We start from the raw sequence: 24,579 nt of genomic DNA, 5'->3' as shown, positions 1-24,579 counted from the left end.
AGTTTAGAAGAATAGCGTCAGCGCCTTCGCCTGTCTGTAGAGAAAAAAGTGCAGGCTGACTGGGGCCACAGGCAGATGGCCCACAAGCCAACAACTGGGTCCTCGCAATACAAAACCTGGCTGAACCCCTCCTACTCGAAGGGGTTGTGACTGGGACAAGTGAATGGGGCATGAAGGGTGGGTTCTTTCTCTAGGGAACTGCCTTTCCGTCCACTTGGAGGGTGCAGAAACCAAGAGCAGGGATAAGAAAAGGTGAATACATAGGAAGAGCAGTATGTGTGTGTGCATATTGGTTGGGGGCAGGGGAGAAAGGGTAGGGGGATCCTGCCTTTCAGCCCTGAATGGAGAAGGGAGTCGATATAGTTTGATTTGTAGGGATCTTAACAATTTCCTGTAAAGTTTCCCCAAATGTCCTTCTCACAAAAGACTAATAATGATGTACCAGTTCTAAGTCATACTGAAATCCTCCAAATGCCTCTCTTCTTTAGTATTCCTTCTCCTGTCACCATTAACCTTCCTCCACCCTACCCTCCCAAAATAACCCAGCATCTGGACAATTTTCTATAAAAGAGAAACTCCTTTACTCATAGTTCTAACTCAAAATGCAGATGGAGTTTCTTCAAGGTTTTCTAGAAAGAAAGAAAGAAAGAAAGACCGACCAGCTGGCCCCTGTGGACAAAGACCAAACACTAGAAAACCTCAACCCCAAAGGTCATTTTTCTCCAAAGCCATGGGCACTTGAATATAGATGAGAAGGGCTGCTGCACAGCAGTGAGGAAAAGACCATACCCAGGAGCCTGATGGGCGGCCAGAGGGAGCTCAGGGACAGACGGCAGGCAGTGGCCAGGACTTCGCTCCCCCACAAGGAGAGCAGGGCTGCCCTCTCCCCAGCCATCCGGGTAGCTGAGGTCACTTCCTTCTCCCCAAGTGCTGTGGCCTCTACCTCACTGTCCTCACTTACATTTGCTTTGTTCCTTTCTAAACACTGAGGTGGTGAGAGAACTTGCCCCCAGGTTAAAGGTGGACAATTAAAGATCCCACCAAAGCTTTCAGGCTGCTCCCTGAGCCTCAGGGTCAAACCACCATTATTGGATGCGCATCCAAACCAAAGCTAGCCAGGAGAGAGGAGTCAGGATCCTCTTAAGCCAGATAAAAACCTACTTCCCTATCAGGAAACAATTCCTAAAGCAAGAAAGGAATCCTATTCCTCAAACTTAGAGTCTCTAAAGCAATTTAAATCACCTAAATTAACATTTAAGTGGAAAAATGGTTTCAAATACAAAAGTCTCATATGCTGCCAATATCCACCATGTTAATCTGAATCAAATCTGAATCCAGATGAGTGCAAACCCAGAGAAGTGACGCCCACTGCTGATACCCGACCACTGCAGCCTCACCTAGCTGAACAAAGCACAAAAATAAACAGCCAAAATGGTGACAAACGGAAAATACCAGATGTCTTACCATGTTTATAACCAATATTGTTACTCATCCAAGTACAACAGAGCTTACACCTGTTAGTTTTCATGGTGCCATTCCTTAAGGACAGCCCCAATAAGCTGACTCAGGGACTTCTGAAGACCACAGATAGGTCAGAAGAATGAACCCCATGCCAAGCCTCCAGACAGATCCTGGCCCCAAACTTGTTTCTGCCTCTTACACCCCCGAGGGGTAATGGCACACTCCCATAAGGATCGGAAATGTACTATGTAGAGGCCTTGAGTATTGAAAGCAACTGGGAGCCAGGGAGGAGGACGGCTTATTTACAGTCCCAAGCACACCCCCAGGAGGCACACAGACCTTGCCCATAAAGCATCTCTGTCAAGTGGACAGCATTAAGCTATTCTGAGAGAGCACTAGGGAGGGCTGGGTTCAGCTAGCAGCCCATCTTCTAGTCCTTTTCCCGTCTCTTCTAAAAGTTCATCCTAATCCCAAAGCTCAATCTTTCCTGTTTCCATTTAAATTCATTTCTTTTTTTTATCCTTATTAAAATGAAGAGCAAGTTATCAGTATACTCCCTGGAACAACTACCTCCCATGTGATGAATTTATTTAGTATGAATAAGAAATGTGTCACTAAAACCATATTCAATTTCTCTTTCTTTCTAAGTCCTATTTTTGTGCCCCTAATGATTTTTTTTCCCCTCTTATCCTGAGCTTTTCCAATTTCCCCACTGCCCCTGCTGACCAGAAAACCTACACAGCACAGAGGCTCTAATGACAACCTGACCTATGATAACCTCAGTGGAAGGACACTATCCTATGTGGGACTGACACCTTCTCCAATCCATCTTCCAAAATTCCTCTGAATCCTATCAGGATCCTGCTACTTGCAAACTTTAGAGAAGTTTTTTGTTTGTTTGTTTGTTTAAAGAGAGGCTTTAAGTTGCCACAAACAAGTTTCAAATCACTGCTGAGCTACCCATCCCTTCCTGAGAATGATCCAATGGGTAGTCCAAAAGAGCTGCCTGGCCCTCAACTCACCTTCCTACCTGTTGATCACAGCATTGTGGAGGCTTAATGAAGTAGAGATGCATTACATTTATCACTTACCCCAGATCCACCCAAATCCATCACTATGTCACAGCAAGAAGTTAGATTGATCTGACAGGATTTGCTCTTCTTCGCAAACCCATGTAAGTTATTACTCAGTACCCTATGCTCTTCTAGCTGTTTGCTGATTGATTATCTGACGATCAGGTCAAGTATCTTCTCTGGAATCACAGTAAACTAACGGGTCTATAATTTCCAAGATCATCTGTATTCCCCTTTTAAAGATAAGCAAGACAGCGAATGCTTCTTCCTGAGTTCTCTAAAGCAACAGCTAATGCTTTCTAATAATGAACCAGGGCAGCCAATTCTTTAAGTGCCCTTGGAATCACACCATCAGGGTTCATTGATTCTGGAGATAATCTTTAATCAGGCCCAGATCCCGGTAAACGGCATGAAGTCCTACCTCAGCCTAGGTCAGGAAGGCCTTGGTGCCTAAGTCTGGGTGGGAAGTTGGTGATACGAGTGATTTAAATCTGTATGGCATTATATCTTCAGCATTGCAATAAATAAATAAAACCAACAATGCCCTTGAAAGAGAGATGGAAGGTGATATTGACAGACCAAATTGAGACATGAACCAGACTTCACCTTCAGCAACACTGACAGTACCCTCTGTAGGACAAGAGAACGGAGCTACATAATTATCTGAGCTTACAATCTAACTGAAAAGTTTAGAAATAAACATACATAGGCACGTGCCAGAAAGCAGAATGTAGAAAATGCCATAAAGGAGGTGCCAAGTGATTATGAGAGTTCAGAAGAGGGATGAATCATATGCAATCGGGATGTGCTGGATTTTAGACTCACGTCCTACTAGGCTTACTCAATAATTGAAATCTACATCAGTAAGGGAAATAATATGGTGTGTTAAGATATGGATCCCTGATTCCTAACCTAGGAGAATCTATATAACCAAAATTCCCACCCACCACCCAGGAACAGTCAGCACAGAATCTCCAATAGTTTTGGGAGGCAGAGAAGACTCTACAGCATGGGCAGGAGCAAGAGGCTAAGTACAAGTGACTCAGGCAGCACCCAAGCCATATTCCCTTTTATGCAAAGGTCCTTCCCTCAGGACATTGTCCTCATCCTGCTTCAGTCTTCCCAAACCTCCACAGGCCTAATGCCAATGCTCCCAAAGACAGACCACTACGTGAAGGAAACACAAGAGAGAAGGGAGAAGGTAAAAGGGTGGTGGTATCTGCTTTATGGAAAACAATCTACTATTCTAAAGACAGAACCTCTTCAAGGGAAAAAAAACCAACCATGAGAAATGAACTCAGTTTATCTTTGAATGGACCCCACTCCTCCCTGTCTCCCAAGTGCCTAATGCTACCATCCCCTTTTCCCCCTCCTCCCTACCATTGAAAGCTGCTCCCAAATTACACCCCTAATAACCCAGGCCCACAGGGAAGAGTTACAGTCCTAGAGCCGGGCATACTCAAGGGCCCCACAGTACAACGAACTGCCGCATCAGCCCCCAATCATTCCCCCCAAACAAACACTAAGCGCGCCAGCATCTCCAGGCACAGGTGCCTCTCTGCTGCTAATCCAAACCTCCTAGTAGCACTACCTTGAAAGGTAAAAGGTCTCTGGACACAGTTGATGACTAAGGAAAAAAAACCAAGCAAAGAAATTTTCCTTTCCAACAGACCAACAGTTGTACTTCTTCAGGTTCTCTAATGCTGCAAAACACATCATCCCCAAACTTAGTGGCTCAAAACATCAATAATCACTTCTTATCTCTCGAAGTTTCTGCCAGCCAGGAATTCAGGAGTGGCTCAGCGAACCAAGCCTGGCTCAGGGTCTCTCCTGAGGTTGAAGTCAGTCGTCCATTGGGGCTGGCAGAGTCACTTCCAAGACAGCACCAAGAAACACGAATGGTAAGTGGTATTGATTTTTAGCTAAGAACCTCAGTTCCTGTACACACGTGCCTCTCCACAGGCCGTTTGACAGTCCTCAATGCACGGCAGCTGGCTTCCTCCAGAGCGCGTGAAACAAAAGAGCAAGGCAAACCGCAGTGCTTTTTATGACTTAGCCTCAGAAATCACACTATGTCTTTTCCTCTATATTCTACTGGTTATATAAGGCTAGCTCTGACTCAGTGTGGGAGAGAAACACCAAGGGCAGGAATCTCAGGAGGCAAGGATCATTGAGTGCCATCTTAGAGGCTGACTACCACAGTATTCCTTAAAATAACACGTGGCAATAGCAGGAGAAGGAAGGAGGGAAGGGAAAGGAGAGAGGAAGGATGGGACAGAAGGAAATATTTTGATTCCCAACGGCTTAGACCAGAGAGAAACAATATGCCCAGTTCTCTCCAGAGACTTGTCAGGTCTACCTTACCCTAGCATGCCTGAACCAAGTCCAGCTTCCTAGGCAGGAATTCCCAACGAGTAGCTAAAAGCCAGGAGGACACGAGAAAGTTCCCCTGGAACCCAGAAAGCAAGACTAACCTCCCTCCCTCCTTGCCCACCCCACCTTTTCTGAAGCAATGATGCAACAGTTACCTGAGGATGAATCTGTGGCTTGTCGCACGTGGCCTCAAAGTCCAGCACTAAAAAGTAGTGATACCTCTGGGGAGGGAAGGGCACCATTGCCGCCATGGATGCGCCAAAGCCGTGGGCCGCCAGTTTTCTGGTGGATATGGAGCAGAACTCCGGAACACCACAGGGAGAAAATAAGTGGGAGCCCAGCACTTTTCTTGCTCTTGAAAGTAAATATGAAGAAAATCGAGCTGCTCCAGTCTGTAAAGGTGCTAGCATTGAACATCCAGAAGCATCTAAAACTTAGGGGAGGAAAGTTTAAAAAAAAAAAAAAAGAAAGAAAAGAAAAGAAAGAAGAAAAAAAAAAAAAAAAGAAGAAGAGCCTGGGTTACTCCCCTCCCACGGTGGCCCTGTTCCATCTGGTCTTCAGGAATAGTCACACAACATGAACCACTCCCCGGTGTTTCTGGACCCCTTTTCTAAATCAACAGTATTCATTACTGAAGTTCAAGACCCTAATACTGGCCCCTGCAGCATAATGACAGCTCTGAGTCTCCAAGATCATTCTCAGAACAACCTGCCATGTTGGCCTTCATCTTTAAATGGAGCTCTAAAGTTCAAAAGAGAGGAGAGAGAAAAATTCTGTGGCCATTTTTCAGGTGGCAACAGTTAATGAAAAGCTAAGGTTCCCAAAGTAACATGAGGTGACCCAGCTGCACAATCAGTCCTGAGAGCTAAGGAGCCTCAGACAAACAGTGGAAAGTGCCAAAGATTCTCTCCTCAGCTCCATTACAAGCCATTTGTCCCTGGCTTTCCAGTCTGTATGGCACACCTCCACATACCCTCCCTCCCGTCTCCCAAGGTGAAATGGAACGCAGCCAATCACAGCGGAGCTTGCTCCTGATGTGCTGGTGATTCCCCAGCTCCCCCCCCCACACACACACCAGTAAGTGGCACCCTGGGGGAATGAATGACGCCTGGAGAGCACAGCTGGCAACAGCCTCAGGCCTTCCCATTTGCTGCCTTTAGACTCACTCTTACTAGAGGCCCTGAATGACTGCGGGACTTTTTTTAAATAGGGAAGAAAAAGAGAAAACCCAGATGTGGCAGTAATGGGAGCACTGCTTTAAAAAAAAAAAAAAAAAGTCTAGTAAAGTTTTCTGAGTGAACATGTGAAAAAAAAAAAAAAAAAAATCCAAATCACTTTTCAAGTTTTCCCTTTAAATTTGCAGAATGTCTGCTCCTTAGAGGGTTAACTAAATATAAAAATCAAAGCCTAAGTTTTACTCACAAATAATTCAGGCTTCCCTAAAAAAAAAAAAGGAACAAAGCAGAAACTTTTTTACCCCTCTTACATCCAATATTCAAACTCCCTCAACTTTAATCCTCAAAGTCTCAAAGTCAAATGAGAAATCTCACTGCTCAATGCAGAAATGACCATAGTTTATGCCTTCCGAAGCCCCATTCTAATAGAGCCAAAAGCTTGCCTCTGAAAGGCTGCAAACGGGCACTGGCTTCTTCCTGCAGGGCTGAGGCCGGTAGCAGCCTGTGAAGTCCAGAGCACACTCAGAGGCAATGAGGTCACTACTACCTGAATGGACATGTACAATGCCAAGTATCACTTTTCCTTCTGGCTCTTCCCTAACTCGCTGAATGACCTACAATAACTTGCCTGCATATTTACTAGGACACATGTGGGTCCTCAATTTCCCCATCCCTGTAGTGAGATTTCATGGGAATTCAGAGGTGCTAAGACTGAAAAGTATTTTAAGTTCTTCATGGATCCTACAGAGCACAATGCTTGCTTTCACCATGGCTTTACAGCATTTCCAAGAACGCAGCCCAAACTCCTCAGCTCAGGGTAGACAAAGGCTGGGTTGGATTTCACTATGGAATCCCTTGGAAAGCCAAAGGGGCCAACATTCCTTTGACAACCAGAATCCAAAATAACTTCACATCACCACCCCCTCTCCTTGAACAGTACTGGAAGCCTTGCTGAGATGGGAGACACCAGTCTGTTCAGATTATGCATTATAGTTTGGATCCAAAGTCCCTCAGGGCCTCAGAACTCTCCTCTAACTCCTCGAAGTCAGGCGAGGATAAGGACTTTTTAGAGTCCTGATGTTTGTCAATATTCATAGAACGTATACAGTATATGTAATCAACCAGACCCCATCTGCCAAATACTATTGGCAATTAAGCATCATGATTAAAGAGGCCTTCTAGGTTTGAATTCTGGCTGAGCCACTTATTTGCCATGGCACCTTCAGCAAGCTTTGTTCTTCCATCCCTCACCTGTAAAATGACAACAATAGCTCTTACTCTGTAAGTGAGAATGAAAGAGAGGACACATGTAAAGCACTAAGAGCACTGTCTGGCACACAGGAGCTCAATATAGCTTACTATTATTACTACTACTATTCTATTGGGCTATGCCCACCTGGCCAAGCCTGGACCCCCATACCTGGGGCCTATATAACCAATTAATGCATAAGGCAACCTCAGAGAGTAACATCCAAATCTCTTGCATGCCCAGAATGCTCTAGGCCTCCCATACAGCATACTATATGTGCGCTATCCCCTTCCATTAGCGACACATTGATGACCAGAACTCGTCTTGCCTGCAGGTCTTGCTTTCTCAACTGATCTCACCCACATCAAAAAGCTTCTCTTGCAGGAAGTCTTGAGAATAGACAATAGTAGGAGATCAGTCCTCCACATGTCAGTAATCACTGGATTCCATACTTCCTTTACTTCTAAAAACCAAGTTCAACTCAAGTCAAGAAACACAGGGCAGCTCTTCCTCCTCCCTTCCTGAAAAATTCAATCTTATGGCTTTAAAGTCATTAGTTGTGGCAGAGGAAGGTAGTATCTACAAGTTGAAGTAGGGGGAGCAGAGGAGTCTGGGGGTGGGGGTGGAGGGTATTAGAGGCCAAGCAGAGTAAGGAAGGCATCTGTACAGAGGCAAGAAGGTGTGATGCAGCATGTCAGAGCCCGTGTGCGGTGTGCAGGGCATGGGGAGGCGGGCAGCAAGCCTGTTGCGGGGAGTCACACGCAGGGTAAAAGAGGCACTCAAGAGGGGGAAGGAGCAATGGTAACAATGGGAGATTGGTTACATACAGAGGGATTGATCAAAGAAGAGCGTATATTAAGGGTAATGAGAACCAGGTTTCTCATTGTTACAGGATGGAATTAATACGGAAAGAGGAAAAAAACCCATGGTGTCAAGCTGAAATTGGAGAAAACAGTGTGAACTCATGGTTTCTGATATATAATACATAAAAAAAAAGGTAGACGTAATTGTGAGTATGAATACACACACACACACACACACACACACACACACACACCTATTTTCTAGCTGTCTATTGAAGGGCCAGGGAGCAGCAACACTCCAGCAGCAATGAGCACACCTAGCACCCGTCTGCCTTCTAAATGACATTCTTCAGTGGAAGAACCAGAGCTTTTTGAAGAAATGACTGATTCCACAACTATGGCAGGGAAAGTACAAGATGAGTCTAGAACATCTTTTTTGGGGGCCAGAAAGCAAGGAAATGCCCAAAGAATGATGGGAATTAACCAAAAGGATATAGAAGCCAGTTTGAAGGAGCTCCCACTGACAATAAATAATGATATTAATAGATTGTATTGCATTGAATAGAAAAGAAAACCATGAGTCTAAAATACACTAATTAATGAATTAAAGTTACAAGGGATACTCAAATAGTTTCAAACTATTTCCCCACAGAATGATTATTAATCGTAATAGGAAGTATACAATGGAGAAGCCCGGCAGATATCTCCTTAATCAAGTGACCAAAATGAACACAACGGATAAATCAAAATCACGCACCACCTGGTAAGAAGCAATGAGAAGAAAGCATCATTTCTGTGATACTCCTGTCAAAGATGCATAATCGAACTCTAATCATGAGAAAATATCCAACAAACCCTAATTGAAGGAGAGCTTACATAATAACCAGCCTATAATCTTCAAAAGTATCAAGGTCATGAATGTCAAGGAAACTGTACTGAGCAAAATCTAAAGGAGATTAAAGGGACTTGATAACTAAATGCAATGCACATTCTGAACTAGATCATTTTGCTACAAAAAACGTCACTGGGACAATCGGCAAACTTGAATGGGGTTTCAGAATTAGAAGGAGGTAAGGTACCAATATCAAGTTCCTGGTTCTGCTGGTTGTACTACAGTTGGATAAGAAAACGTCCTTGCATGTAGGAAATACACCCGAAGTATTCAGAGTGATGGGGCATTAGGTCAGCATTAGCTCTCAAATAGTTCCACAAAAAATTCTTTGTACTGTAAATTCCAACTTGTATGTAAATTTGGCCTATTCCAAACTTTTTAAAAATTATTTTTTTTTTAAAGATTTTATTTATTTATGTAACATAGAGACAGCCAGCGAGAGAGGGAACACAAGCAGGGGGAGTGGGAGAGGAAGAAGCAGGCTCCCAGCGGAGGAGCCCGATGTGGGACTCGATCCCGGCACGCCGGTATCACGCCCTGAGCCGAAGGCAGACGCTTTAACGACTGCGCTACCCAGGCGCCCCTAAAAATTATTTTTTTAATCTATATGCTGCAATGTGGTTTAAAAGAGAGGGGTAGGGGAGGAGAGAGAGAGACAAGAGACAGTATGTGAGGGTTCAATCTCTCCATACTGCCCACGGCCTACCTTAAGAGCCAAAGTCAGCCCTTAAAGCATCAAGTCTCTTTGATAAGAGCCCCCACTCAATGCCCCCTCATGGAGCACTCCTGACACCACTAGAGCCTTTTCAGGAAACAGCCCTACGCTCCCTGCAGAGGCATCCCACCTGCCTTGCACCCTCTGGCCTCTTCAGGATTCCCCTTTCCTACTGCTGCTTTATACGTCAGTCACAAGTTTGTAGACTCCAAGCCTATAACTTGTATCATCAGTTGGGACTTCGAGTATCTAGTCAAGGGGCAGAACTCAAAAGGAACAGTTTATGACTCTATGTATTTCTGCACACTGTCTTTCATCAGAGACCAAGACTTATACACATTTATTCTCAGACACCCTTCTTCTTCTCCTAGCAATTAAAGGTAGTAAGTAGCCCATGGCAAGGAGGAAAATAAATGATTCCCTCCTCAAAATGAAAGGACCAGCCCCCAGTGGAGACAGGGGAGTGGTAAATAGGGACTGCCATGGGGCCAGCCCGATTTGGAGAAACAGGCCTGCACCACAGCCCCTGGAGGATGGTCTCTGTGCAGAGTATTTACACAACAGACACCAATGGCTCCTCTGCAGCCATTACTGTCGGTCAGGTAAATAACGCATGTGCCAAAACACACATTTAATGAGGGAAATAATATGCCTTTATAAAAAGCCTCAATCTGTATTTACCTGAGAGACCAGAGAAGCACCAAATCACCAGATTAGTGGAACCACAGAGGAGTCATTCTGGTGTCTTGGGTAAATAGACATTTTATAGCCTTCCATTACTGAGGGGGGAAGAGAGAGCAAAGGGAGGGGGCCATCCTTTAACATCCACATACACAGGCCACGGGAACGTGGGGGATAGGAAAGAAGAGAGGGCCATCATGAAATATGGGGTCTACTCCCACCCCATCTCCCCAACTGCAAATACAGTTGACCCTTGAACAACACAGAGGTTGGGGCACCGACTCCCACCCCCAAACAAAGTGGAAAATCCACCTACAACTTTTGACTCTCCAAAAATTTAACTACTAATAGTACTGTTGACCAGAAGCCTTACCAATAACATGAACAGTCAATTAATACAGATCTTATATATGTATTATATACTGTATTCTTACAATAAAGGTAGAGAAAAGAAAATGTCAAGAAAATCGTAAGAAAGAGAAAATACATTTACAGTACTGTACTGTACATATAGAAAAAAAATCGACATGTAAGTGGATCCAGGCATTCGAACCCATGTTGTTCAAGGGTTAACTGTACTTGGAATCCCTGGGGAGGGTTTAGGATGATACCATCCCTGGATTCAATCCATTCCATTAAAAACCAGACTGCGAGGCAGGAGCACATTCCAGAGAAATTCTATGGCACCAGAGGCAGGCTCTGAGTCCAGCCGACTAGAAGCACCTCAGAGAGCTGCAGCTTTCCCAGGTCCCAGACCCAGGGCAAGCCCCTGACCCAATCTGACCAATAGTATCACAAGGGCTCAGGTACCCAAGTCACAGAGGCATCACCAGAGAGCATAGTAACACCTGTGTGGAACCACTCAGTCACAGACTCTGTATTAGGCAGCTAAAAATAGCCTGGGAAAAATCTAAATAAACTGCATGCCTTCAAAAGTCATAATCTTCAAGCTAATGAAGGCATCCTTGCTGCCAGAGCACTTTCTGCACAAATCACAGATTGTCAAAGGTGAAAGAAAACCTAAGGGGAGACACAGTATAGCCAGCCACAGAAAATGAGCCCCAGGAAGAGAAAAGGACTGCCCAAGACTCACAGAGCAAGTAACAACAGAACTCAGGGCTCCTGACTCCCACACCAGGGTCTCAGACCACAGCCCCAACACATGGAGCAGGCCTCACCGCTCACCTCCCAAGCTTCTCTGCAGTCTCACGGTACAGGCCGAGGGCCTGAGGGTTCGGCCTAGTCTGCTGAAAGTTAGAGGTTGAGGCAGAACAAAGTTTGACATGCCCTGGAACCTCTCTACACAACTTCCTGATGGCCCCAAAGTAAAGTGGAAGCAGGAACTCTAAAGCTGGGTCCTCACCTGAACAAAACACTCTCCTGCTCTTTACAACCTGTTACTCCCTTGGCCTGTAGCTACAGCTACTTCTGCTTCAAGGTGGGGCGAGGGAGAGCATTCTCAGCATCAGAAGCAGCTGGTAACCCTAAATTACCAGGAGAGCTACAGTCACTAAAGACCTTAATGAACACCACATTCTGATGGCAACATCACAGGCCACAGGAGGCTTACTCTCCTCTTTAATTAGCCGTCTCAGCAGCTCAAGACAGCACATAAAAAGAGGTGACTGTGATGTGCCTGCTGTTTGCTAACTTACCACTACACCCAGTAGTCTGGGCAAACTCCTTCGAGGGGCCAAAGCTGGGAGACATCTCTTTGCAAAGTCCTACAAGTCAGTTGTGACACCCATCGCACGTGAGAGGGGGCAAAGGTTTGTTGCTAACACACCATAAATAGGACAGAAATGAAGGAAGGGCAGAGTACGGTACTCTTATCCCTTTAAGGACCTCTCACACTTATAGACAGCATCTGATCCCAGAGGAGAGGTACCAAGAATGTGCCACTCCCCTGCTTCCAAGATGGAACTGGTATAGAAACAAGGAGTTACACAGCCCAGATGTTTAAACACTGGAATCAGACAAGTCTAGGTTCAAATCCTGACTCTACCACATATATATATTTTCTTAAGTAGGCTCCACACCCAACATGGGGCTTGAACTCATGACCCCAGGATCAAGAGTTGCATGCTATACCGACTGAGCCAGCCCCTCTACCACATATTCTTAATAACAGCTATAATAATAATACCTATCTCTTTGGGGTTCAGTTCAACCACACAATGTATATAGAGCACTTTGTACCAGTTTAAGCACTCAACAGAACGGAGCTACTATTGTTAATGCATGAGAAAGAGGAGAGGAAAACACAATTAGAAGCCAGGCACTGATCAGTAGGGGAAGAAAGGGATAAAGAAAGGGGGGGTAATCAGAAGGGGGAATGAAACATGAGAGACTATGGACTATGAGAAACAAACTGAGGGCCTCAGAGGGGAAGAGGGTGGGGGAATGTGATAGACCGGTGATGGGTAGTAAGGAGGGCACGTATTGCATGGTGCACTGGGTGTTATACGCAACTAATGAATCATCGAGCCTTACATCGGAAACCGGGGATGTACTGTATGGTGACTAACATAATATAATAAAAAAATCATTAAAAAAAAAAAAGCCAGGCACTGTATTAGTGATCTACATATTTCATCCTCCTAACTCTCAAGCAAAATGGGGAACAGTATTCCCATTTTACACATGAAACAACTAAGCCTCAGAGGTCCTCAGCTCTTCGGGGCCCTGTTCTCCTCTCCTGTGTTTGAGAGCCCACATCTCCCACTTGATTGAGTCCCCTATTCACCAAAGGGCTAAAAATACATATCAACTTCAGTTTTTCCTCTGAGGTGTGACTTTAACTAACTCAACCATAAGCAATGATCAAGTCTGTCCAAATCATCCAAATTTCATTTCTTCCCTAATTTATCACATTTTAACAAGAAAAACAAACTGCAGCCCTGGGTACAAAAAAACAGAAACAGGAAGGGGTACCTTGGACTAAAACAACCGCAGCACAAGAAACTCAAAGCCTCTTCTCAAACACAATTCCAGAGGAGCAGAGAAACCGGCAGGAGGCAGGGTGATGACTAGTTCTTGCTCAGGTCCCCAAATGATGTTTCCTTTTACAAATCGGTGCCTTGGCAAACGCTATTGCCCTGCTTTGGAATGTTATTTCCATTTTCACCAGCTCCTTCTTCAAAATGCAGCTTAAAACTTCCTTTTAGTAGCTTTCTCTGATACTCCATTAGAAAGTTAATTGCTTAAGTGTGATCCAGTAACACACTCTATTCCTATTTCATAACTTTTTGCCTCACTATATTGTAAAATTTTAATCTATTTCTCCTAGTATAATTTTCAGAGCGTTAGGTGAGAAGGCTATAAGATAGCAGGTATAGGTATGTGTGCGTGCGTGTAAAAAAAGCATAATTTCTTTGACTTGTTTTGTGTCAGATCCTTTAATGCATTTTAAAATTTCAAGTAGCATTAAAGAAAAGCATCAGATTAATTTTGTCACCTAAATAGCACATGAGTTTAAAAACTCTGAGAAACACTGAGATTCACATAGATCCTTAAAGGCAAGGACCACATTGTATTCATTTCTGTGTTCCCAGCACCCAGCACAGGACCAGGCACAAAGTTAGTGTGAATCAATGTCTGTTGAATGAATATGCCCAAAGTCCTGATGTCAACTGCTCTGGAATCAGAACATGTTAGAACAGAGCCGACCCTAAGCACCAAGCAAAGCCACTTTTTTTTCCTTCTCTCCTTCTTCCTAGCCCACCCCTTTCTGTCCTCCCCAGTTAAAGACAGAGAGAGACACCACATTGCCTTGGTGGTGGAATACTATTAAAAGGATTAATTTAGGGACCGGTGTTTGGACTGTCACATCCAATCACTACCCACAGATCTACAGCTTCCCAAATCAAGCTCATGCAAAGAGGAATCAATCGCAAGGACACAGAGGGTCTGAACAGGCATACTAATGGCCTCCTGAGGTGCCAGCGGCCAGCTCTGACACTCCCATAAATTATCCGCCTTTTGATTTTACCTGTAGCTGTGGGGCACAAGGCACAATTTTGAACATATCAAAGCAATCTCTTGTAACTCAAGCCTCCCCCAAGAATGTCCCCAAAGGAGGAGGGGCTAAAAATAATGACCCAAAGGGAATCTGCTTCCCTGGTCCAAGCACTCATCAATTAAAACCCAACAGGACCAAGCGGATAAAGTGGGACCCGAATCACTCCTAGCACATCTGGACAAAGCATGCATCCGTCTGCAGTTCTGCAATGACTATACATCTCTCACTCAAAGAAAGAGAAATCACAGCAATAAACTACCACAATTTCATCTAGAGGCAAATCTGCACCAGCTCTGACAGTACCTCACAGTGTGACCTTGGGTAACACACTTAACCTTCGTGGGCCTCAGTTTCCTCACAGGGATAAGCAGGGACAATAATACCACCTGACTCATTCCCAGAGTGATGGTGAAAAGTAATAAAAAAACATTCAAGAGGCACTTTACGAAGATGTAGGGCCACAAGGGTGGCAACACTAATAAATGACCCTGACCAACTGGGAGAAATGACTGGTCACACTTTGGTGAATTTCTTTCGGATAGCTGCTCACTCAATTCACTTCACTGATGGTATTGGGGCTAAGGTCTACCCTGAAGAAAGTTCTGATTTTCTGGACTCGTGATGTCTGAAAATTTTCCATTATGAAGAGTGGCCCCCTCCGCTAGTCATAACTTCCTTCTGTCTACTGGCTCTCACCACTAGTGGTTATGTTTCTATCATTTGGCCATAATGACAACTGTGGGGACCCAAAACATACTAAGCCAAAAGCCAACTCACCCAATTGTGGGCTGCTTTTTTAAAAAATCATTAATTTCGTAAAATACTATTAGTTTAAAAAGTTATTAAAACACCGTGCTAAGAGCTTTATAAACATTACCTCATTATCCATTAATCAACCCTCTTAAGTCCCACTATCTGCATTTTACAGATGGGAAAGTAAAGCTCAGAGAGGTAAGTCACTTGCCGAGGTTACGTAAACACCATAACGTAGGTTATCAGAAACCTTCAGGCTTCCCTCCAGCAAGGCAAGTAGGCTTGCAGGAGGAGGAAGACAATTCATCAGACACTCAACAAACACTTTGGCTACTGTGCCTGGCATATACCATCATGCGTGAATGAGGGGACAGTCCCCAAACCAGAAAAAGGTCACCAGTTTGCTACAAGCAAGGAAAGTTAAGACTGAGTAGGACACGTAACAGAACGAGGACAATTCCTTAGAAAACTTAGGAAAACGGGTCCTTCTTTGTATAGTTCAAAAAGTTTAAAGCAATTGACATTAAGCTATGAGCCCTAAGACCAACAAACCTACCAGGGCTCCATTTATTCTCCACTTCTTTGATTAGAAAAGAGTTCCCCAAACCTTTTCATTCATTCTACATCTACTTTCCCTTCCTATATCTTTTCCAGTCTGTAAAACAGGAGCTGGTATTACCAACAAATTCTTTGGTAGACATGCTTTAAGCTCTAGTCGATGGCCAGAAAATTAATAAAAATAACCAGTATATACATTATGCTAAAATTCAGTTATACTCAATTTTTAAGTGTCAAAATACTGCCTCAAAGGGGTAAATATAAAATACTACCCATGCAATTGTCACAGGCTCCTTAACTGGTCTCTGCCTCCAGTACTGTCCCCTTCAGTCCATTCTTAACGCCGAAATCAAAACAAACGTTCTAAAAAAAAGATCTAATTATCAGTCTACAGCTTAAAACTTTTTAATGGCTTCTTACTGCTCTTATGATAGTGTGATCCAGGTGTTGGCCACTGTTTTTTATAAAATTTTACTAGAACATACCCACGCTCATTCATTTTCATACTATGGCTGCTTTCGTGCTGTAATAGCAAAGTTGAATGGAGCTGAATAGTTGTGATAGAGACCCATAAAGCCTAAATAGTTACTATCTGGTCCTTCAGGAAAAGGACCTAGTCTTTTGCTGACCTAGTCTAACCCAATCCTAAGAGCTTATAAAGCCTTGGCCTCTGCTTACTTTTCCTGCTTCGTTTCTCACCATATTCTCCAATCCCCTGCCCACTGAGTACACTGTTTTATTACACTGAACTTCAGTTTCTCAACAAAACTCTGACCTTCAAACTTGGTCCCTCACGTCTTCATTTAATTCTGGATGAGGCAGTTCCTTCCTCTGAGAAGCCTTCTCTGAGCCTCCAAGTCTAGGTTGTGGACCCTTCTGAGTACTCCCAAAGCACCTAAACTTACCTTATTATAGCACTCCCAGAATGTAACAGAACTGCTTACTTACTACCTCTCTCTCCCATGAATTTATAAGCCCTGTGGCATTAGAGACAGCAGCTGTCTTGTTCACCACTACAATTCCAGTCCTACCAAAGTGTCTGGCCCTTTGTTATTAAACAGCTTCTGAGATCCTGGATATTAATCATCAGAGTCTGCCTTCTCAGCCAGCCCTGATCCTTGTTAAATGGGAGACAGGCTGGGATTCACCATTCACCCAATGGTGACTCTCAACCCAAATCGAACCAAGATCCCAAAGGCCTTGGTCAAATGCATTATCAAAAGCCAAATCAATGTGTTCCTTCCTATTATCTTAAGCTGTGTTATTTCTCAGGATGAAGGACTATTCCAGCTCTATTCAACTTACCTGAACCTAAAGTAGGAACTCATGCAATGCCCACAAAGAAATCATAACAGAACTTAAGAGTATGGATACCCTACCTCTAATTCTCATTACTTTACAGACTTTGGGTACACTTCAGTAGTACAATCTGCACCATCACCCCCTCACCCTCCAAACCCAAATACTCATAAGAAAGAAGTCAAGCCAAACTCGACCATGCAACAAGATTCTCACCTCTCCTTACTTCGAAGATGCCAAGACCACCAGCTGGGGATGCTGAAGGTTCTGTGAGAGCTGGAAAGCCCCAATGCTGTGGATAAATACACATCTCTGCAACAAGTCTATTTCAGTATAAAGGATCAAATCCCCAGGGGAATGCTGCTATTTCAGACAATTTAAGGACCACACCAAACCTCAAACTCCTAAACTCAAACTACTTTGGGATAACAGTTATCTATGTGGAAGAACAATGCCTAAACAGAATTTTCAGAAGCTACTGGTCTATATATTTTTGGAATGATGAATTTCATGTTCTCTAGTAGCATACTTTTCTTTCTAAGGAGGTTATCTCCTAGAAACACTAAATATTTATATTATCTGAGCTTGGACTAAGAAAGATGGCCAGGAAATGGTGTCTCTCAGGATAACACCAGAATCCTAGTCAAGGAAGAGACACTGGTAAGGCTGACAATATTCAGAACTCAGGAACTGAGGCCAGGATTGTGGGAGGGGTGGGTTGCCACAAACCCACAGGCCATACTGCAAATGGCCAAACAGACCACTAAACACTTGCAGTATACTTCCAGGTCTACCTCAAGTCCTAAGAAAGTCAAAGCGTAACCAAACCCTAAGTCAAAGCATTAATGGACACCTATTGTATTTATCACCTAGTTCAGATTTTCCAAAAGACTAGAAGTTGCAGAGGCACTCTTGTAAGCTAGCAATGCCCTTTGCACAGAGAAAACACTCAGGTTTGGAACCAATCTATTCCTGTCTACCACTTTACACATTTAAGACTTTATGCTACTCAGATCCCCTGGGAAAGACCACTCACAGACTTACCCCACCACAAAGAAAACACTTTTCAAAATGAAAGCGAATAAAGGCACTTTTATTTGGAAATTTCAAGTTGGAAGGAGAGCTCTCAGCCAAGCTCTAGGACCTAGCTAGCCGATTATTTACAGGATCTTTGGGCAGGAATTGTTAATGAGCTTTTAATTTGGAGTGCTTAAGTTGCCAAAGTGCTCTGAGCTCCAGTGAAGCACCACAGAATCCATAAAGGAAACCTTATCAATCACTTCCCGGCAGCTCCCTTCCCCCACACCCCACCTCTCTGACGAAAGGCAGCCAAGTGGGTTTCTAACCAAGATCACAGACACACACATTAGTGGAGTCACACTCCAAGTCCCTGTTCATAAATTGGCTTTTAAATGGTAGGGGATTCAGGTATAATATACTTAAGCTCCAGGAACGAACCCACTAAAACAAGGCGTGCCATGTATGATAAAGTCAGAATAAAGCAGAATTTGATGAAGCCAATTTCTGGTAGAAACTCTACAATCAAAAATCATTCAGCCAATCACAACCTACTATAGTTCAAAGAGTGTATAGTCTTTAGCCAATGGGATTCGTGGTTTTTTGCCCTTCAGCTCCGAGAATGATAAAATGTCTGGTAAGAGCTAATACCATCGAGGTGGCCAGAAACCTAGCGCAGAGACAATGATGGACATTATCAGTTTGCAAAACCCAGCCCTAAGGGCCGAATCCAAACCCCCAGGAAGGGGCCACATGCAGCACCTTCCAAGTCCACCAGGAGAAGTTACATTATGCAAGAACTCACAGTCAAGCCTCAGTCCAAGTTCATGCTTTTTTGTTTTAAGAGAACACCTGTTGCTGGAACATTTGCAGGAAAAGCAAACAGAAGGCTAGCTAGGTTAGGCCCGTTATTCACTCCTTCCACCATCACTACTACCACTGCTACAGATTTACAAAGAGGTAAAATGCTAACCTCGTGTGTGTGCTGGAGAAGGAAGAATGGGGTTATTCTATCTACTACCTCTTTGCTGAGTTTCTATCCTCTGTGGTCAAACCTCTCTTCCTCTTCCCTAGTAATCCCAAGTAAAAAGTCAGCATCCTTAATCACCCCACCCAGTCGGTCTGGCAAAGCCCTGCCCCGCTCCCACTCGGCCAGAACGTTACTCAGATCATGCACCCAGGGTGAGCACATGGGCTAGCACCCCAGACTGCACAAACTGCGCGCCGCGACCCTCACCCCGCATGCATTAACCAGGGCCCAATCTGGGGGGCCTCTCCACATCACCCACCCCAGGGTGTTGCCCCCAACTCGGGCCCATCCAAGTCCAGGGGAGAGTAAGGGGAGGGGCAGGGGGCCAGGAGACCAGCCCTCCTTCCCAGGGCCGCCCCCGCCCCCCGTCAGCGGCGGGAGAGGCTGTCGCCATGGCAACGCCCCCTCCTCGGGGCCAGCGCGGCAGGCTCCCTCCAGGTGCAGGCCCCGACGTCTCCCTCGGCCTCAGCAGGCGCTCAGGGCAGTTTACGGCGGCGGGCGCGACCCGCGCCGACTGCGGCGCCGGCCAAGCAGAGGCAAGGCCAGCTCCGCCCGCTCCCCACCGCCCGTTCCCGGCCGCCTCAACAGCGGCAGCCAGCACCACGAGTCCACAACACACCGACTCACCTCCGCGCACTCTGACCCCGGCCGACGCGACTGACGGGCGGGCGCGGTGGCCAACCGCTGAGCCCGCCGCTTGCTGCTCCTACCAATGGGCTGCAGGGGGGCGGGGCTTCTTCTCCCCAAATGCTCGCTCTCCCGCCGACATGCGCGCTAAGGTGTGTCAAGATGGTGACTCCCCGCGGCTGGCCTTATGGGACTTGTAGTTTCGAGGTGGCACGTACTCAGAAGAAAGTGAAGGGGGAGCTCCCTTCCGAGCAGGGAAAGAAATATTTTAAATAACGAAAACTTTCTAAGGCCTAGAGCTACCCAGGTCCCCCACTTCCGTTTTCCCATCTCCCAATATACTCATGAGGTGAGTATAGGCTCATAAGCTGACGTGTTATATTTAGATAACTCCTCAGGATTTGTTCATTCAACAAGTCATTATTATCAGCCACTCTCTGAGGTGAGCCTGGGGAGAGCTGAGAGGAGGCAGATTGTAGTCTAAAAAGAAAATCCTTAGATTTCTGAAGGGTCTTCCTACAGAAGAGGGAACTGACTTGTTTGGGTTGGCTCCAGAGGGAACGTCAGAGTTGAAAGGATTCTGGCCTCAACTATAGGGAGCTACCGCAGACAGTCTATTCTGTCATCTGGAGAGAACTCTGGCTAAAGCCAGAGATGTGTTTCTTCATCTGGCTTATGGCTCTGGGAAGTCATGGGTAAGAGGTTCTGAGGTGGGAAAGCCTGGCCTTGCGTAAACCAGTGATGGCTTTGACAGCTTCCCAGTCAGCCAGGAACCATCTTCTGGGCCCAGCTTTGGTCACCAAACCCTCTGCCTGCCATCTGATATTTTCACATAAGAAAATGGTGTCGTTTCTGGGCCCACCATTTCTGTGAGATCTGACCTTAATATAATGGTTCCTGCCTGGACTGGGAATGTCTGGTAATACCCATATTAGGGAATGTCTTCCTTAATCCTGTATAATGGGCTAGGTGATTCTACTCTGCACCTACAGAATTTATTGCGTTGTTTTATAATTGTCTATTTCCTTGTTGTCTCTCCCCCAGGGCTGTAAATTCATTTAAGGTAAGCATTATTTCTGTATTGTTCATAGTATATCAGTAATACCCAGCACAGTTCCGAATATAAAGCAGGAATCTGGTAAATGTTTGTGGAAAGATGAGGAAATAAACATCAGCAGGGACAGATGTCACTTAACCCAAGGTCAGTAAAATGGCACATCTTCCTATCTGATTCTTGGGGCTGGAATTGGGACTTCCTCGTCCTGTTAATGTCATCTAGACATTAATCCCAGTTGATTAGTCAGTCAACATATATTTATAGTGCCCCTGCTAGGTGTTGGACGCTGTTTCTGATGCTAAGGATTCATTGGTGAATAAGGCACACAAAACCTGTATCTTTGAGGAGCCTTTATAATGGGGAGGGGAAGGGAGAGGCAGAACAGACAATAAACAAATAAGTATATAGATAAACTAAATTAGACAAATGAGAGGCTCTGAGATGGTCTCTCCTGTCCCTGGCGTTCATATGTCCTGAGTCTGGCCTAAGAATAGGGCACAACCAACCTTCTTGGCTGTTAAGAATGAAGTCAACCTACACTGTCTGGATTGGAGGCTTCCTTTAAGGCCTAGCATCAGTATCCTCCATGGAGCCTTCCATGGTGCCCTTAACTTCCCCAGAATGTGCTCTTTCCTCCTTGGTGCTCTAGAGCTCACCCCTACGGCTTCCAGGACCTCACCGGACTGTGGTATATATAAGCTCTTTTTGGACAAAGACAAAATGTATTCAAATAATAGAACAGTTTAAGAGATCAGTATATACTTGGTGCCTTACACTGCTGTCTAACCCAGCATTTGGCTCCCTCAAGCCTTTGGCTCTGTTGTGATTCCCTCTGTTTTCTGATTTCCTAGAAAACAGAGCCTGAGGTAAAGCTTATGTGGTAAAACTTCATTGGGAAATATAATCCCAGGGCAGCAAGAGTTGAGAGGGCAAAGGAAAGTGAGGCAGAGAAGAAAAGGAAGAAAATATAAGTTTGTATATTATAGTTGACCAGAGCTTCAGAGAAAACACAGCTAGCTGCTCCGTCATTGAGGCCATACAGAATCATCACTTATAAGGGGAAAAGGAGGTTGTATTACTCCACCACTCCGGTAGACACAGGGGGTACCAACTCCCACACCCTAAAGCACAGTGGTTCATCTGAGACAAGAAGTGATGAGAGAAGTCATGGCCCCTGGTTTGGCCAAGTTAGGCCCATTGCAGTCCCACCACAGTAGGCACACTGGAGGCACTGTCAAAACCTAACCCTCCTCCCGCAAAGGCTTATACAACCAGATGTGTTCATAAATGAGATGATAGTAATGGTGCTGGGCTGTCCAAAAAGCAAGTGGCTAAGGCCCAGGGTGGGGATACAGATGGGGCAAGTGTGAATCTTTGGAGGCAGATAAACTGAGTCCAGTACACAGACACAGATATACCTTGGGCAGCCTCCTGCCTAATGGATTAAGTAACTGAGCTAAAGTGAACACGGAGCAGGAATTAAAGAGAGGGCCAAGTTGGTTCTGCTGCCCTGTGAAACCACAAGGGAAAAAGCCAGATGGCCAGCAAAGCTGGGACCTTAACCAGCAGTAGAAGGGTAGAGAATCCAGGACCAAAGGACAGTTTAGGCATGACAGCCCTCAAACTTGGCACAGCTGAGAGAACCCAGACTGGGTCTGAAACCATTTGATCTAAGAATTGGGAACACTGTTTCTGCCATTCACAGTCCCTGTAAGCTGCATAAGACAGCATCATGCACTTAGGACAAGTGTGAGCTTGGAGACAGCCTGTTCAGGTTAGGGTCCTGGCTCCATCTGTGACCTCAGGCAAACCACAGACCTCTCTGAGACTCTGTTTCTTCATCTCTGAAGTGGAGATAATACTAGTATCTACTTATTAGAATTAAATATAGCATCCAGCATTAAGAGTTCAGTAAATATTGGCTGTTATTGCTATTATTCTCACCCCTCCCCCATGCCTCTGTCCAACTCCTCTTTCCACCATGATCACCACCACCCCCCTCTCTCACCCCCACACCCCGCCCCCCACAGCCTCCGCTGCAGGAACAGTGGGAGCCAGACCTGGCCATGCCTTCTGTGCCCTGCTTTCCCCAGGGGTGTTCCCCATGAGCCTGAGCCATTCATCTCCCTGGTGACCTGAATCTGAACTAAGAGATGGATGTGGGGTGGCTGAGGCCAGGGTGGTAATGTGCTCCCTTATCTCCGTGCCCCTCACTGGGGCCTAGTTAATTTTCCCTTTGATTTTAATATAGATTTATTGAAAGTTTCAGTTATCAAAACAAACTGCAGCAGCAAATTGGTGTTCTTTGCAGGCCTACAAGTGCCTATAAAGCTGCCATGCTCGGGAACGAATGGCGCTCTCCGGGAGGTCAGTCATGGCAACAGGAAGTCCCTGGGGACACACACACTGCAGTTTAATATTTTTCTTATTAGCCTTTTTCTTCTTGGCCATCTAAGCCTCCCCTTTAAATCGGAAATCAAATGGAGCCACCTGCCCAGGGAGGCTCTCTTCCCCAAGCTATTTCATTCTTTCTTCTCTGTCCTAGCCTCCCCACCTCTCGTCCTCAGACTTTTCCCTGCCTTGTCCACTGTTCCAGAGAGTGTGGTGATTCACATGGCCCAGAGGTCTGGCTCACAGCCCCACCCCAACTATGGAAGCTTGGCTTGGGCTATCCAGTCACTCTAGTCAGAGGCAAAGCATCCCTAGAAAAGATTGGGGCCCCAGGCCTCTTGTGGACCTGGTGCTCATGGGGGAGGGAAAAGATAAGTTTTTAAAGCAAAAGAGTTGTTTTCAAAAAGACAGACAATCGTGTCAGAATCTATTGAATTCAACAGAAGCAAAAAAGAAACTGGGCAAGTTTTCCTTCCAGCCCCAAAATTGTCTGAGTTCATTCCCATTTCCCCACAGCCGCTCCCAATATGGCCTCTCTTCTCAATCCCAGCTTGATTTTTGAGATCTCCCGCATTCTCTAGTCCCAATCTGCGTCTCTAAGAACCAGCCCGGTTTCTTGCCTCCAGTGGCTCCCATAACTCGAACCACATGCTGCCACCTCTAGGCGCTGGAATCCGTCCATTCCTAGGGGAGGGCCTCCATGACCTGGTAACCCTGAGGCCACTGTCATCTCTTCTTCTGAACCTGAGCTGCCGCTGGGTCACCTGTACATGTCCCATCCCAATTCCCAATGCCCTTCTCTTGCTCTTACAAATTCCCTGCCAGCAGCAAGAGCTACTGCCCTTCCTCAGAACTTGGACTCTGACTAAGCCGACAACTGTTGCCATGCGGCTAGAGCAATGGCAGGTGCTAAGGTTTGGATCCAGACAATCCAGGAATTGAATCCTGGCTCTGATACTTACTGACTCTGTGACTTGGGGGAACCTTTTCATAGTGTCATTGTACCTCGTGCCTGCCTCTGTCTCACCCACAGTATTCTGTGGTCCTCAAAGAAGAGGACTGTGTTTTAATCATCTTTATATTCCAAGTGTGTATATTTGATGAATAAGCAAAGTCACCTTATCTGGGCCTGTTTCCTCCACTATGAAATGGAGATAATACCTGCATAACCAATAAAGCGAAGAAAGCACCTACCACAGTACCCACCCAATGTAAGGTAGGTGCTCAGTGAGTCCAGTTTCCTTCATCAGGTTTCTCTTGAGGTTGGTCATCAGCTACCAGCACTTCCACCTTTTGCTTGCTCCCATCTCAGCTTCAAGATCAGCTCTCTCCTATTGCCTGTTAGAACTTCCCTTCACTGATCAGATGCCAGCATTCACCCTGGACCCTTTGGAGTGGTGCTGA

General features: G+C 45.4%; 1 protein-coding gene across 5 annotated transcripts in view; it reads right to left on the bottom strand.

Annotated features, from left to right (window-relative positions):
• The window catches only part of ERI3 (ERI1 exoribonuclease family member 3), a 126,412-nt gene extending 106,663 nt beyond the window's left edge, over positions 1-19,749 (bottom strand). Inside the window, exons 1-3 of one of the 5 annotated variants that reach the window (XM_040627388.1) lie at positions 19,360-19,689; positions 17,270-17,345; positions 5,063-5,340 (exon numbers count right to left, since the gene is read on the bottom strand). In XM_040627388.1, the coding sequence (XP_040483322.1) occupies positions 5,063-5,340; positions 17,270-17,345; positions 19,360-19,494 (489 nt within the window). In that variant the 5' untranslated portion in view covers positions 19,495-19,689. Of the gene's footprint in view, positions 1-5,062; positions 5,341-17,269; positions 17,346-19,359; positions 19,690-19,727 lie in introns of those variants that run through there. The other 4 variants (XM_040627386.1, XM_040627385.1, XM_040627390.1 and 1 more) reach the window with 4 other exon arrangements.
• Positions 19,750-24,579: the final 4,830 nt, after the last annotated feature.

This window comes from Ursus maritimus, unplaced genomic scaffold (genome assembly GCF_017311325.1).
Source record: "Ursus maritimus isolate PB19 unplaced genomic scaffold, ASM1731132v1 scaffold_12, whole genome shotgun sequence".
Taxonomy (NCBI): domain Eukaryota; kingdom Metazoa; phylum Chordata; class Mammalia; order Carnivora; family Ursidae; genus Ursus; species Ursus maritimus.
The sequence above is the reverse complement of the archived record's forward strand: the minus strand, read 5'-3'. Positions and strand labels throughout refer to the sequence as shown.